The following is a 14866-nucleotide window of genomic DNA, read 5'->3' as shown; positions in this document are numbered from 1 at the left end:
AGCAGCTACGAAGCCCACGAGGTCAAGCCCATCTCGAAGTCAGCATAGCAGTACCAGCCCAGCTCCAGCGGCTTAGTGTTTTTTTCTTATAAATTACAATATTTTATTATTTTTCACATAATAAAATATTGTCCCGGACTACTATAATATGCAGAAATTCATCATTACAGAAGAGACCCCTAAAAATGCCGTGTAATATCACTTTCGTATATCACAGAGACGAAATTATCACCGGTCTAATTGCGTCTATTTGTCGGTTTATATGTATGTAATACTCACTTAAACATGCCTACTTAACGAAATGTCAGTTTATCCAAGTATAATTGTCAAGTTTGACATGTCTACTTCTAGATTTATCAAACCTAGTGACAGTGTATCCGTACGTACTTATTGACTTATCCACACATATTTACCACGCTATACTTGACAGGTTAAATGTACCTACTTGCCAGCTTATCCGCATTTGCCTGCCGGCTTATCCACATCTAATTGCCAGATTATCCGCATCTACCTACCGGCTTATCCAAACCTCTTTGCCAGGTTAGTTATGTCTACTTGCCAGATTATCCGCACCCACTTGTTGGCGTATCCACATCGAATTGCCAAATTATCTGCATCTACCTACCGGCTTATCCACACTTGCTTGTCAGGTTAATTGCATCTACTTGTCACATTATCTGCACCTACTTGTCACATTATCAGCACCCACTTGCCGGCTTATCCACATCTAATTGCCAGATTATGAGCATCTACCTGCCGGCTTATCCACACCTCTTTACCAGGTTAATTGTGTCTACTAGCCAGATTATCCGCACCTACTTACCAGATTATTGGCACCACTTGCCAGTGTATCCACATCTAATTGACAGATTATCCACATCTACCTACCAGTTTATCAACACTTACTTGCCAGGTTAATTGTGTCTACTTGCCAGATTATCCGCACATAATCGCCAGATTATCCGCACCTACTTGCCAGATTATTCGCACGTACTTGCCAGATTATCCGCATGTGCCAACCGGCTTATCGACACCTAGTTGTCAGGTTAGTTGTGTTTACTTGCCACATTATCTGCACCTGCTTGTAAGATTATCCGCACCCACTTGCCGGCTTATCCACATATAATTGACAGATTATCCGCATCTACCTAGTGGCTTATCCACACCTACTTGCCAGGTTAATTGTGTCTAATTGCCAGATTATCCGCACCTACTTGCCGGCTTATCCGCGCCTACAACATGGCAAATAGGACCGAACAATATGTCGTTGGGCCACTCACCCTCTCCTGCAGCTACTCTCCCTCTTTCTCTCATGTCCACACGATGTGATCCCCAAGACCATGTGTCTCTTTTTCTTCACTTGTAGGGGGTGTTTGGTTTGTCTGCAGCCACTGGGTTGCATCGCACGAGGGGTGCTATAGCAGGGGATGCAGCAGCTGGGGTGCATCCCCAAACTGTAGCCGTATGTTTGGTGTTCCATGAATAGAGGAGCTACAGGCAGGGCAAAGGAACGGCGACAGAAGACAAAATAGAGGCAGCGGCGGCGCTAGATGACGAGAAACGACGCCGGAGGAGAAGGAGGAACGGCGGCAGCAGAGGAAGAGGAGAAGGTGCCGGACCCCATCGAGCTGCGGACCGAATCAAGCCCGCGAAGGTGGCGCTGCGGCTGCGCAGGACGGCTTGGACGATATAGGAGGCAGTGGCGGAGCGAATCGAGCCGGCAGTGGAGAGAATTGAGCCGGCGGCAGAGCCAATCGAGGTTGCGGCGGGTGGTCGATTGGGCGGCGGCGGACTGCTCGCCGGCCCCGATTTGGGCCGGGAACGGGGTCGGGGAAGCTCGGAGATCGACGGGGAGGGCGTGTCTGGCGAAGAGGAGGCCGGAGCAGGCCGCCGGGGGCGATTTGGCACCGGGCAACGAGCACGAGAACAAGGTCGGGAAGAGATAGACGAGAGAAAGGCCGCTGCACCGAAAAAAACGCTCGATTCGAGCGTACGCGGGATGCATGCTGAGGAGGCCATTTTTGCATCCGGGCTGCACCACCTAACCTGGCCCAAGAAACCAAACAAGGTGAATTTTGCATGGCGGATGCGAAACAGGTGCAGCCAGCCCAACCAAACAGCCCCGTACCGACTCCTTGCTCCCCTCTCTCTCCGTGATTCCCTCTCTCAGATTTGGGTCAGCAGGATGTATAAATTCCAATCTGATTGTTCTTTCTCTTCCAGCAGACACAAATCATGGGGATCAAACTCACAGCGTCAACCCACTGCCCCAGGTCGCACATAGCCGCAGTCCAGAGCCTCAGCTTCGTCCGCGACCCTCTCGACCCCACCGGGAGCTCGTGCATCTGGGCCTACGTGCGCCTACTTGCCAGACGACGACCTACGCTGGTGCTGCGGAGCCGCGGAAAGAGGATGACGACCTACGCTACGGAGCTGCGGGCCGACGGGCATGGCGTCAGCGACGACAGGACACTTGAATTAATTTCTCTTCATCCGTTAATGGCGGCAGCCTCGTACACAGCCACGGAGCATTATTGACGGTGGGCAGCAGAGGCAGCAGGTGGCGGGGCCCGACCAAGTTCCCCACCGAGTTCTTCCGCTGTTCTTGTGCGAGGCAACGCCGATGCAGAGAAGGCCGAGGGCGCCATCATCGGGAGAGAGAAGAGAATGTGATTTGAGGATTTTGTAGGTGGTGTACAGGAGAGTGGAACGGGGAGAGAGATGGGTGCGGGAGAGGAATCGAACGGTGGGAACAACGCCGCACGGTAAGACCGAGTGGGGCACGTGCCCCACTTAGAATCACCGAATATAAAAATGTACGAATTAGAAATAGGAATGGAGACCTCGTGGGCGTAAGTGTTGAGTCCATCGATGCACACCAAGTGGAAGACCTCAACCCAGGTTAGGGTTAAACGAGAGCTAGACCTTGCCGCCGCCGCTCCACGTCGAAGTCTTGCAGACGGATCTAACAATCTGTGTGCACGACATTCTTCCATGTATGTCCCCAAAATTGTTGGAGAAATTAGAATGGGCTTCGCGTGCAGATGGATTGTTTATATACTTCCTTTGTCCAACAAAATATGTATTAGGTTTGTCAAAATTTGGATGTATCTAAACATGACTTGGTGTATAAATGCATTCAAATTTAGTCAAAGTTGAGATATCCTTTGTTGGACGGAGGGAGTACCTCAAATGCCACGCACAACTGGCATAGGAAGAGAATGTATCAGATAGTTTCCTGTTCATCGCAAAAAACTATACACAGTTTGCTTAACTGTTAAAGAAATTTAAGATTATTCTTACTCAAATCGAATAACGACCCTTCTACGTACTTACCACAAGCTGATCTCTTAAATACTCCCTCCGTTTCATAATTCTTGTCTCAAATTTGCCTAAAAATGGAAGTTTCTATTTCTAAAAGATGTCTGGATACATGTAAGATTTCGACAAGAATTATGGGACGAAGAAAGTATTAATTGTTAGTGGCAACTAAAATCGTGGCGACTAGCCAGGGAGCATTTTCAACAATTAAGTGGTAATATCAAACTCGTGATATATCTCCAATAAGACATATACTCCCTCCGTCTCATATTAAGTGACTCAAATTTGCCTAAATATAGATATATCTATGCTTAAAAAGCGTCTAGATACATATAATAGAAAGTCACTTAATATGAGACGGAGGGAGTATATCATTTGAGTGGCACGTTTGGTTCGAAACAAGACCAACCAGAAAGAAGTTAACTTTAACCTCAATCATTTAAAAAAAATGAAATTCAGATGGTTTGCATCGAATACCAGATATAAAGATTTATCCAGAGCAATAAATTTTAATAGGGGGACATTAAATTGGCACAAAACTATATTATTTCGGTATCAACATGTCTTGCCTTTTTTCTTTTTTTAGAGAGGAAAATGTCTAATTAAGAAATCAGGAACCAAAAAAAGCTAATCGGCCTTATGGACTTTGGGCTTTAAATGGGCTTACTCCGTTAAAACCGTCTAGATCGATTGGTTGCACAGGCAGTCGGAACCAGGCAGCCAGCCAGCCAGGCACCCCCGACCAAGTTCCGTGCTTACAGCAGCGACGCCTCCACTTGGCTGGCTAGGGTTCTTGGGGTTTCGTAGCGGGTGCGTTACCTCGCTACTCACTATAAAAGGACTTCACGTCCGCGGCGCTGCTCACTGCACTGCACTGCTCACCACCACCACCGGGCGAGAGAGAGCGATCGAGGGCGAGGAGGGAAGATGCAGATCTTCGTCAAGACGCTGACGGGCAAGACGATCACGCTCGAGGTCGAGAGCAGGGACACCATCGACAACGTCAAGGCCAAGATCCAGGACAAGGAAGGTGCTTTCCTTCTCCGATCACCAACTCCTCCATGTTATTTGACGTTCGCCGGCCGATCCGCTTCATCTGCGTGGTCTTGGTCCTCGTAATTATCCGTGTGGCGTTGTTCGAAAGCTAGCTTCCGTTTTATTTTTATCTCTTCTTGGTTGCTCGTACCATTCGCATACCCCAATAATCTCACCTAGGTGAGCAAATTATCAAATGCTGCCGTGCTTGGTCGTCACTAGCTAACTCAGAGCAGATCTACCTGGGGTGCTTGGACGCTTGGTCCTTTTGATCTTAAAATCAAAACTCTCGTGTTTGATCCGATTTGTGTAATGCTGGTTTGTCTTGTTACTTGCTAGTCCAGCAGTAGGAAATCGATTGGTCTCTTCTTTGGAAACTTGCTAGGCAATAGATATTCAACTGGATCTAGCAGCAGATCCCCTGTTTGGTAGCAAATCTAGTCGATCTCGGGCTAATTTCATCACTACCCTTAATGAAACTGCGAGTTCATTTATTACCTTACCAAACTTATGTAGATGAACTAATTGTGCACGTTTGTTGTTTGCTCTGCGTATAACTGTAGGTATCACCCCGGACCAGCAGCGTCTCATCTTTTCGGGGAAGCAGCTGGAGGATGGCCGCACCATGGCCAAATACAACATCCAGAAAGAGTCCACGCTTCACCTGGTGCTGCGCCTCTTTGGCGGGGGCAGAGGCTGGTACCCCAGGATCGACCCCAACCTCCGGATCCTTGCTCTGAAGCACAATGAGAACAAGATGGTCTGCCGAAAGTATATATGCACTCCCTGAACCACGAATTTCATTCACTGTACATATCTGGTTCACCAATTAACTACGAAATGGTTGTTCTTTTCTGCATCTATTTTACTGCATAAACGCTGTTCGCGAGAAGTTTGTGCTTGTAAATGTATGTGCAAACGTGTGCTCCAGTATTTTCTTTAATTCCACAAATTTGTACGACTTGCAGGTGCTTTGCACGCCTGCCCGTCAGGTCCATCAACTGCCGCAAGAAGAAGTGCGGCCACAGCAACCAGGTAAGGCTTCTTCTTTTCGTCAGATCAGATGGCCTTATTTTACCCTGTCATGGAAGTGTTGTCCCTTCATACTCAGATAAATTCCAGTTGCATGCATATATCTGTAACACAACTGAGCTATGATCAATATTTATTCTTTCTCTTACCTTTGTATTTTGTTTATACACTTCTGTTTTCCAGGTGAGGCCAAAGAAAAAGTTTGCCTCCAAGCATGGTTGGTGAATGAACATTTGAAATGATGACGCCCATCAGCTGAATCAACTGCATTTGTGTCGCATCTCATAGTTTTGCTTCTTGATGTTGAGACTTTAATTACTCTTGTCAATAATTAATGGTAGCTCGAGCTTTCTGCATGACAGTGGAATGTTTGATAAATGTTGTTGGAAGATCCCACCAAATACTGGAACTTGACCACTCTTCTCAAATGTTAGAAATATTATTGGTTTCCTGATGAACCACAACATTTTGTGTTTGTTGAGATGTTCTTCAGATCTTGGTCCTCATTTCTGGTTGATTCCCAACTAAATCAATCGCTCGATGCCGGTCTGTGCATCATTCATCTTGTTGATTCAACATATTAGTGAAGAAGACAATACCATCACTGGCTAGTGGTTACTCGCTAGTCCCCATTAACTGTTCCAGGGCACAGAAGGTTCAGAGTTCAGTTAACTTTTGTGGAGTAAGCTTCAGGCTAGCTAGATTCCTAGAGAAGGTTACCCATTGCTGTCATGATCTTTTACCGAAAAGGCAGGTAAGGACCTCCCGGCCTCTGCATACTCCGGAAGCACACAACCGCATGTTAGTAACTCACTGATGTAACTGATTGATGACTAGTGTACATGTAAACAAGATGGCAAAACAAACAAAATAGTAACTCTTCCATTTCTCTGTTTGGGCCATTTTCATGGCCACCTTGATGTTTGAAGTCTAGAATATATAATAATGTGTACACCAGATACCTTATCTCCTTTGTCAGACTATGCATATGGAGGCAAATGACCAATATTTATGTGTTGGAATTTCGATTTTCCTTCATATATGAATGGTCGTTGCCCTAAAGCGAAGGTGACTCGCCGAAAGCATCCTTCGAAGGTGCCTTGACCTTGTTTGGTTGATCACCCGGTGAGCTCCCTGGTCTAGCCGTCTAGGCAACAGTGACAACATACTTACAACTTGTTTGGCACCCATCATTTGGGATTAGAATTGTGGAATTCATTTTGAATTTTAGAAACTAACTTGTTTGGTTGGCACAGAATTGACTACATGAATTCAATTTGATATTCCATGAAATCACAATACAACTGTCGCACCAGTGGCACCCAGGGTACCACCGTTGCATGATGCGTGGGTCGCCTCACCCGCTCCCCGGAACGATAGCGCCCCTGGCAGCACCGCACAAGCTGCCCGGCAAGCCACCAGCCCGGCAGAGCAGGCTGCGGGGGTTGCCCTGGAAGGCAACAAGAGAATCCCCATCTGAGCGCTCCCCGGAAAGGTCACTTGCCGGGGAGGGTGTCCCCGAGCGCGGGCGATCGCTACCAGGACGGTACCAGACGGACAGAGCATCGACGCCACGTGGCTGCCCGGCGGGTTCCCTGTGCGCAGGGCTCGTCGGGGCGAGGAGTGAATCACAAGCAAGCATTTAATGTTCCGACAGAAAGGGGATTCCCCGTCTAGTCAGCCCACACTGACTGGCCCGCTGTGAATTCTAGGCACGTAGTGCCCTAGCTACAGGGCTACTCCCCATGCATGCAAACCAGCGCAGCGAGGGCAAGCTGCTCGAGCTCTTTGCTCGCCACTTGTCATCCTTGCACCAAGGCACCTGTGGTATCCCCTTGGATATAAAAGTAGGACCATTGCCAACGGTCAAAGGGTCGGTTTCTTACTAGTTTTAGCCAGAAATAGCAAGTAACTCTTAGCAGAAAAGGAGAGAACGCCCGGGAACTCTCCCGGCAACCTGTAAACCCTTGTTCACTGGTTAATAAGAACTCTGAAGCAGGACGTAGGGTTTTACACCTCAGGGTGGCCCGAATCTGGGTAAAAACGATTGTGTGAATCCTCACGCTTGACATTGGCCTCGTCGGCGATCGCCGGAGCGATCCCCGACGCCCTCCGGCGAATCTAAAAGGGGGTGCCGCGCACCCCCGGTGTCTACGCCCTAGGCTACGACATCTGGCGCGCCGTCGTCTGCAGCTATATTGGCAACGTCTTCTTCACCAACAGGATCAGCCATCATGCTTCCCAAGCGGGCTGGTGACTCTCGGATTGATCCGCGTGGTGTCCCAGCGGCGCACACGCGGTCACGCGACGCGCAACCCGCCTCGCAGGGCCAGGAGAACCCTGAGCCCTCTCAGGTGCAGCAGTCGCAGCTGCCACCCCCACCTCCTCGGCCGTCGGCGAACAACCGGCTAAGGGGGCCGGCGGCTCCCAGCGCAGGAGCCAGTCGCGCGAGCGGCCACGACGCCGCCCGCGCTGGCCAGCGAGTTCACTCGCAGGGCGAAGACGCGCAGCGGCAGCTGCGTCACGAGCTCACTGCGTCGCGAGTGACGCCGTCGGGATCGCACCCTACCCACCCGGCTGCCTCCTGCCGAAACCCTGGCAGAAGCCATCATCGCCGCACGGGTCATGGTGCGCTACGAGCCGCAGCAGGGCACGCCGGCACACGAGGTGTGGGGTGCGGAGTTGTACGAGCTCCTCGCGCTCGCCGCCCAACAGCCGCAAGGCGAGGGCGCCCCGGCCGGTTCGGGTTAGGGGCAGAACCCGGGACGCGGAGACGCGCCACGCGTCTTGGGGCAGGGAGAAAACCCTCCCCCGCAGGGAGGGCCGGGAGCCGAGGCAGGGAGAAAACCCTTGGGGTAATGAAGAAGAAGGGCCCAATTGACTGGACCCTCGAGGCGGAAGCGGCGTTCCAGGATCTCAAGCAGTACCTGAAGTCGCCACCAATACTCGTCGCCCCGAAGCCGGGCGAGCCGCTGCTACTCTACCTGGCAGCGACTAACCAAGTGGTCAACTCGGTGCTAGATGCCGAGAGATAAGAAGACCTCCCGGGGGCTGAGCTTGCAGGGCAGGGGGCTGAGCCAGCCCCGGCAACCGCCTTGGACCCAGGAACCGCCATCGAGCCGACGGCGTCAACACCGCGCAAGCGGCTCGTGCAGCACCCGGTGTACTTCATCAGTACGGTGTTGCGCGATGCCCGCACGCGGTACCTGCAAGTGCAGAAGCTCTTGCTGGGGATTCTGTTTGCATCACGCAAGCTGCGCCATTACTTCCAGGCGCACCGCGTCACAGTAGTATCAAGGTTTTGCCTTGAGCGGGCCCTCACCAACTGTGAGGCCACCAGAAGAGTGGCCGAGTGGAGAATGGAGTTGATGGAGTTCGATCTACACTTCACCAACACCAGGAGTATAAAGAGTGCTGCTCTGGCTGATTTCGTTGCAGAATGGACCTCGACGGGCATAAAAGAAGAAGAGCTGGAGACCAGCCTGCCTGGCAAGCTGGATGAAGACCACTGGATCATGTACTTCGACGGCGCGTTCATCCTGCAGGGAGCTAGCGCCGGAGTCGTCATCGAGTCACCCAAAGGACACCAGCTGAAGTTCGCCATCCAGCTTGACTTCCCCAACTCCACCAACAACACGGCTGAGTACGAAGGGTTTCTCGCCGGGTTGCGGGCGGCGATCGCCCTTGATATCAAGCGCCTGGTTGTTCGCGGGGATTCCCAACTCGGGATCAACCAGGTTAACAAGGACTACGAGTGATCGTAGATGGCACCATACGTAGATGAAGTCCGCAAGCTGGAACGCAAGTTCAAGGGTTTGCGATTCGAGCACGTCAAGCGCAAGGATAACTTCACGGCTGACGAACTGTCCAATTGGGAAGCAGAGAGCCGGAAGGTTCCGGCGGGAGTGTTCTGGCACAGGCAGACTGCGCCTTCGGTCGCTCCCAAGCCGGCTGTCGGGGAGGTCCCCCTTGCAACCGAAGGAAACCCCGCAACAGCGGAGGTCCATGTCGCTGATGTGGCGGCATGCGTAAATAGGGAAACCCCACCTTAGGCAGCGGACATCGCCCGCCACTTGAAAGGGGAAGCCCTCCCGGAAGATGAAGTTGCCGCGGAGCGTGTAGCCCAGCAAGCCAAGATGTACGCTCTGGTAGACGGGGATCTCTACCGGAGGCATGCAAACAGAGTGAAGTTCCTCTGCGTGCCCCAAGACGAAGGGCGCGCACTTCTAGAAGACATACACCGAAGCACGTTCTCACACCATGTGGCCTCACGGGCTTTAGCCGGCAAGGCCTTCAGACACGGCTTCTACTGGCCTACAGCGGTAGCCGATGCTGAGCACCTAGTCAAGACATGTGAGGCGTGCCAGTTCTACGCGAAAAAGAGTAACCAGCCGGCGCAGGACCTGCAAGTCATTCCATCCTCCTGGCCGTTCGCTGTCTTGGGCTGGACATCGTCGGCAAATTGCCGAGAGCGGTTGGTGACTACGAGTATTTGCTTGTGGCCATCAACAAGTTCTCCAAGTGGGTGAAAGTGGAACCAGTGCGGAAGGTGACCGCTCAGGCGGCCATCAAATTCTTCAAGGGCCTCGTGTGCCGGTTCGGCGTGCCCAATGGTATCATCACCGACAACGGCACGCAATTCACGAGCGCCGTGTTCCAGGCCTACTGCGAGGGCATGGGCACCAAGATCCACTTCGCCTCTGTCGCTCACCGGAGGAGCAACGGACAGGGGGAGCGAGCGAGCGCAGAGGTGCTGCGGGGGCTCAAGACGAGAACCTTTGACGAGCTCAAAGGCCACGGGAAGCACTGAGTCGAAGAACTCCAGCCCGTGTTGTCGTCAATCAGGACCACACCTAGCCGGGCAACGGGCGAAACTCGTTTCACACTTGTCTACGGGGCAGAAGCGGTGCTGCCCCTCAAGCTAAAGCATGGATACCCTCGGGCACGCGCGTACGGCAGGCATAGACAACACGAGCAGAGGGTTGATGATCTTAACTTCATCGAAGAGCTTCGATGCTGGGCTGCTATCAGAGCTGCGCGCTATCAGCAGGGGCTCCACCGTTATCATGACAGGCGGGTCCGTCCCCGGGAGCTCGAGATCGGAGATCTTGTCCTGCGCCGAATACAAGGAACGAAGGCCGGGAACAAGCTGGCTCCGAAATGGAAGGGCCTCTTCCAGGTAGTGCAGGTGACCAGGCCGGGGGCTGTCCGGCTGGAAACCGAAAAATGCTTGCCGGTGCAAAACAGTTGGAACCTTGAACACTTGCGCAAGTTCTACCCGTGAAGCCGCGGAGCCCGGCCCACAGGTGATGCTCCGGCAACATGCCTCTCGAACTAGTGTAGCCGGGCAACCCCCGATTGTAATCCGCTAGTTTCTATGAATAAAGATAAGTGGTTTCTCCTGAATTTCAGATTGTCTCGTTATTTGCATGTTCTTCCTTCTGTCTCCTGCTCTAAGTGCACAGAAGGCTCTTTCCATCCTTGGCTGTGAGCAGGGGGCTGCCGGAGCTTCGAAAAGAAAAATCCCGTTGCCGGATCACTCCGGCACGGGGTCGTGCCATTGCTGGGTTCCCCGCAACGTGCACCACGCAATGTATGTGTCTTGGGATTGAAAGAGTGCTCACACCCAAATTTGGTACCGACCCTTCTGTGCCCAGGGGCTGGGAGGCAGGAGAGCTACCTGTGCTCTGTCTGTTTCTATCTATGCTGCGTCCTTTTTCGTGCGTTTTGAAAAAAAATTACAGCATCTCGGACGCGGTAAGAATCTGACATGCAGGATAAGGATGGGATCGGGCGCACTGTAACACTTGTGGAGTGCTCACAGACCGTGTCATTCAGCGGGTAGCAAGTGGTCCATGGCGACCACTTCAAGATTCTTACCGCAGGAGGGTATTGCCACGTGTGTTGCGATAGCTCGGCGCGCGCGGTGGAAGCGTTCTTCGCCGCGCCTATAAAAGGGCGTGGTGGCCACTGACAGCTCAGAGCGAAGCTGAGGAGATGGCTACGAAGGCGAGGGAGGCCGCAGGGACGCGATGGGGGTGCATGCCATCGGTGCTCAGCGCCGATGGGTGCACTGCCATCGCGCCCTTGCCGCACCCCTCCAGCAGGCGTTCCAAGTACAGAACCAAGGCGTTCGACAAGAGAACGGACAACTAAGTACATGATCCTAGCCGCCTAGCTTTCTGATACTTAACGATTGGCTCATTGGTATGGTTCCAGTCTTGCGTGCGGTTGGGGTGTTAGAAGGACACTTGCGGCGGGAGTCCCATGCGGCTTGCGGGTCCGTCCTGCGGGCGCATGCTTGGGAGTAGCTACCCGAAAGCGGAGTGGCTCGCCGCTGCAACTTGACCCCGGGTTGGCACTGAGGGTCCGTCCCGGGTCCCTGGTCTGGTTAAGTGGGTAGCGCGCGAGTTCCCGGCAACACAAGGCATAGCACACAAAGACCAGAAGATCCACCCCGCAAGTCAATTCCGGGAAAAAGAACCAAGCACCAAGTAGAACCAGAAAACGAAATTCATAGAAGTAGCGAACGATTACATGGACTAATGAAAACCATAATTGTTCAAACGGCGCCAAGCGCGACACTTGCAGGGAACGAAGGAAAGACAAAAACCAGCAGCGGATTAAGACGGCTGGTTGCCGAGGGCTTCCGCTGTGGGCTCCGGCTCCGGTTCCGGTTTCCTCTGCATCCGGTCCACCACTTCATCGACGAAACGGCTTACCGCCCTGGTGTGGGAGGGGCCGTCCTCGTTTTCCGACCACGCGTCCAGCAGCGTTTCGAAGGGGAAGTCGGGGTGGTAGTAGTGCACCCGGGGGAGGATCGTCTCGGCGATCTCCCTGGCGCACGACGCAATCTCCCCGTCGCAGAACTTGGAGATCCACATGTCCAGAGCCCCGAGCTTCCCCACCATGTCGGAGAAGAAGGGGATCAGGGTGCTGACGTCCATGCCGTCCACCTGCGCGGCCTGCAGCTCGAACCACGGCAGCAGCTCGTGCACAGCCTGGGCGATCCCGCGTAGCTTCTCGGTCTCCTCCTGCCGTTGCCCCGCCAGCTTGTCGTGGTTGCTACACGCCAGCGCCACCGCGTGCTTGGCCTTGCGGAGGAGCTCCGCGAACCGCGCGATCTCATTGAACTTGGCCACGTTGTCCTCGCCCATCTTGACGAGCTCACCCTGGGCGGTGGACAATTCCGACTCGAGGTGGGCGCACCTCTCCTTGGCGGAGTTGAGCTCCTTCTCCTACCGCGCCGATGCCACAGCCGCATCCTCCGCGGCCTTGGTCTGCTCCTCCAGTTTCGTGCGCAGCGCCTGGAGCTGGGAGGAGTAGCTGCTGACCAGCTCGCTCTTCTTGTTGAGGCGAGCCTGGGCTGTCGCGAGCACCTCCTCGTGCTCCTTGTTGACCTTCTCCTGCGCCGCGGCCAGCGAGTCCAGTGCTTGCTGGTGCTCGGCGCGTTGGGTCTCCAGTCACCAGTGGAGCTCCTCCTCGGGGACAACCTGAAAGGGTATTTCTCTCCTAGTTAATTTTGGTGGTGATGACAACGTGTGTTGTAGACTAATTGTGCGTTAAGTATTTCAGATTTGATATCAAATGGCGCAAAACGATTCGATGCCCTCAAGTTGGAAAACGAAGAGTAGTGGAGTTTTAGCGGCTTTTTCGGTTACTGAGTCGTAGGAACTCCGTACTATTAAGAGGGAGTCCACATGGGAAGGTAATGGGTGAATCTCTTTTCACGTATACAAACAAACATCTTACATCAACATAAAGCCTACCCAAAAAGTGAGAGAGAACCAACTCTAGAGCCTAACTGGTGTGCATTTGCCTGCCCATGTCCGAAAGTTCCGGTGGGGTTCCGGTACACCGGAACTTCCGCCCAACCTCCGGACCAGGTCCGCAACGCTACTGGAATCCATTGTGGATTTCCGGAAGTTGAGCCAGAACAGGGCCGCAACTTCCGGTGACTAGCGGAAATTCCGCCCCTGGAACTCGCAGTGCATAACGGTTAGATTTTGGGGACTCCAAATAGATACCCCTTCATCCCCAACGGTTTTTCTGCTCGAGCACAAAGCAAAGAACAGCTCCCTCTCTCCCAAGAACTCCCTAAGCTTCATTCTACTAGATCTCTCTCCAAAAAGCTTCCCCCTTGTTGATTCTTTGAGGATTGGAGGAGAAGATCTAGATCTAGGGTTTCACCAAGTCACAAAGTTGATTCCCCTTGTTTCTCTTGTGGATTTCATTTCTCTTGGGCACTTGGGAGCCCTAGACGGAAGTGGTTGCCTTGAGCTCTTCCCTTAGGGATTGTGGAGCTTGAGGATTGGATTGGGAGCCTCCAATTGAGTTGTGGAGCTAGCCCCGGTGAAGTTTGTAAAGGTTCGGTCTTCGCCTTCAAGGAAGTCATTAGTGGAGTTCACTCACCTTTGTGGTGCCGTGAGAGGAGAATAGAGTGAGCCTTTGTGGCGTCTCTACCTTTGTGGTAGAGCACTCCTCCAAACGGAGACGTACACCTACCCCAATCGGTGGAACTCCGATGAAATCATCGTCTCTCGTGTGGTATCCATTCTTACCCTTTACATTCTTGTTATCTAGTTGCTTGGGCTATTGCACTTCATCCTAGGGTTGCCTTACCTTTAGAGAATTTAGTAAACCCTAGATTAAGTGTGTGTATCTTTCTAGAAAAGAAAAAGAAAAAGATTAAAATTTGTTAGTCGCCTATTCACCCCCCCCCCCTCTAGCCGACCATACTGATCTTTCACAACCGGCGTTGCGGCCTCGTCCCTGGCTAGCCGAGCCAGGCGCGTGATCAGGTCCCAATTCGCCCCAGCGAGAATGCCGGGGTCTGGGCTGGAGGTAGCGGCGAACGACGATGAGACCCCTGCCGCGACGGTCTGGCCGGGAGGAGCATCGTCTCCTTGCAGGGGAGCCGCCTGCTGCTCCCCTGCCACTTCCTCCTTCACCCTCGCGTCCGAAGGTTGTGGGGCTGGTGGAGGAACCGCGCCCCCGGCAGGGATCGCCTCCTGCTGGGCTGCCGCGAGATCCGTGCCTCCTGCCTGTGAGGCCCTGGACGAGTACCTTGCGGGGACGTCGTACGGGCAGGGGGAGCCTTGTCCCCCTCTGTCCCGGCTCCTGCGGCCGGGCTGTCCGTCTCCTCCGCCACAGGAAGGGCCGTCTGGGCCCCGGCAACGCGGCCAACCTCGTCGCCGGAGGACTCGACGTCGGGCCAGCTAAGCTCCAATTCCCCCCCCCCCCGCTCTCCTCGGCCACTCGCTTCCTGCGGGCTACGGCTGGCGGAGGTTGCGGGGCTCGAGCGGGAGAATCGGACATCAGCCCCCACTCGTTGCAGGGCGGGTAGCTGCTGACGATGTCGTGCAGCCCCGCGGCACCGGCGTGGAGGGAAGGAGCCCCTGGGGACAGATCCGTGAAGGGGGCATCCTCGTCGGTGATCCCCTTCACCCACACCCGGATCGCGTCCGGGGTCACGCCC

General features: G+C 53.4%; 1 protein-coding gene and 1 long non-coding RNA gene across 3 annotated transcripts; both read left to right on the top strand.

Moving 5' to 3' along the window:
• The first annotated feature begins 1080 nt into the window (after window positions 1-1080).
• Window positions 1081-3116, top strand: LOC112270649. 2 transcript variants are annotated; one of them, XR_002963000.1, is made up of 2 exons: window positions 1081-2124; window positions 2227-3116. It is a non-coding gene; the product is annotated as an uncharacterized LOC112270649 (long non-coding RNA). The 2 variants fall into 2 exon arrangements; XR_002962999.1 differs by having other exon boundaries at window positions 2224-3116.
• Window positions 3117-4123: 1007 nt separating this feature from the next.
• On the top strand, window positions 4124-5849 carry LOC100840812 (ubiquitin). Its single transcript, XM_003565685.4, has 4 exons — window positions 4124-4351; window positions 4920-5127; window positions 5325-5391; window positions 5572-5849. Exons 1-4 carry the CDS (start codon window positions 4249-4251, stop codon window positions 5611-5613), a joined length of 420 nt encoding a protein of 139 aa, XP_003565733.1. The 5' UTR covers window positions 4124-4248; the 3' UTR covers window positions 5614-5849.
• Window positions 5850-14866: the final 9017 nt, after the last annotated feature.

This window comes from Brachypodium distachyon, chromosome 2, assembly GCF_000005505.3.
Source record: "Brachypodium distachyon strain Bd21 chromosome 2, Brachypodium_distachyon_v3.0, whole genome shotgun sequence".
NCBI lineage: Eukaryota > Viridiplantae > Streptophyta > Magnoliopsida > Poales > Poaceae > Brachypodium > Brachypodium distachyon.
The sequence above is the reverse complement of the archived record's forward strand: the minus strand, read 5'-3'. Positions and strand labels throughout refer to the sequence as shown.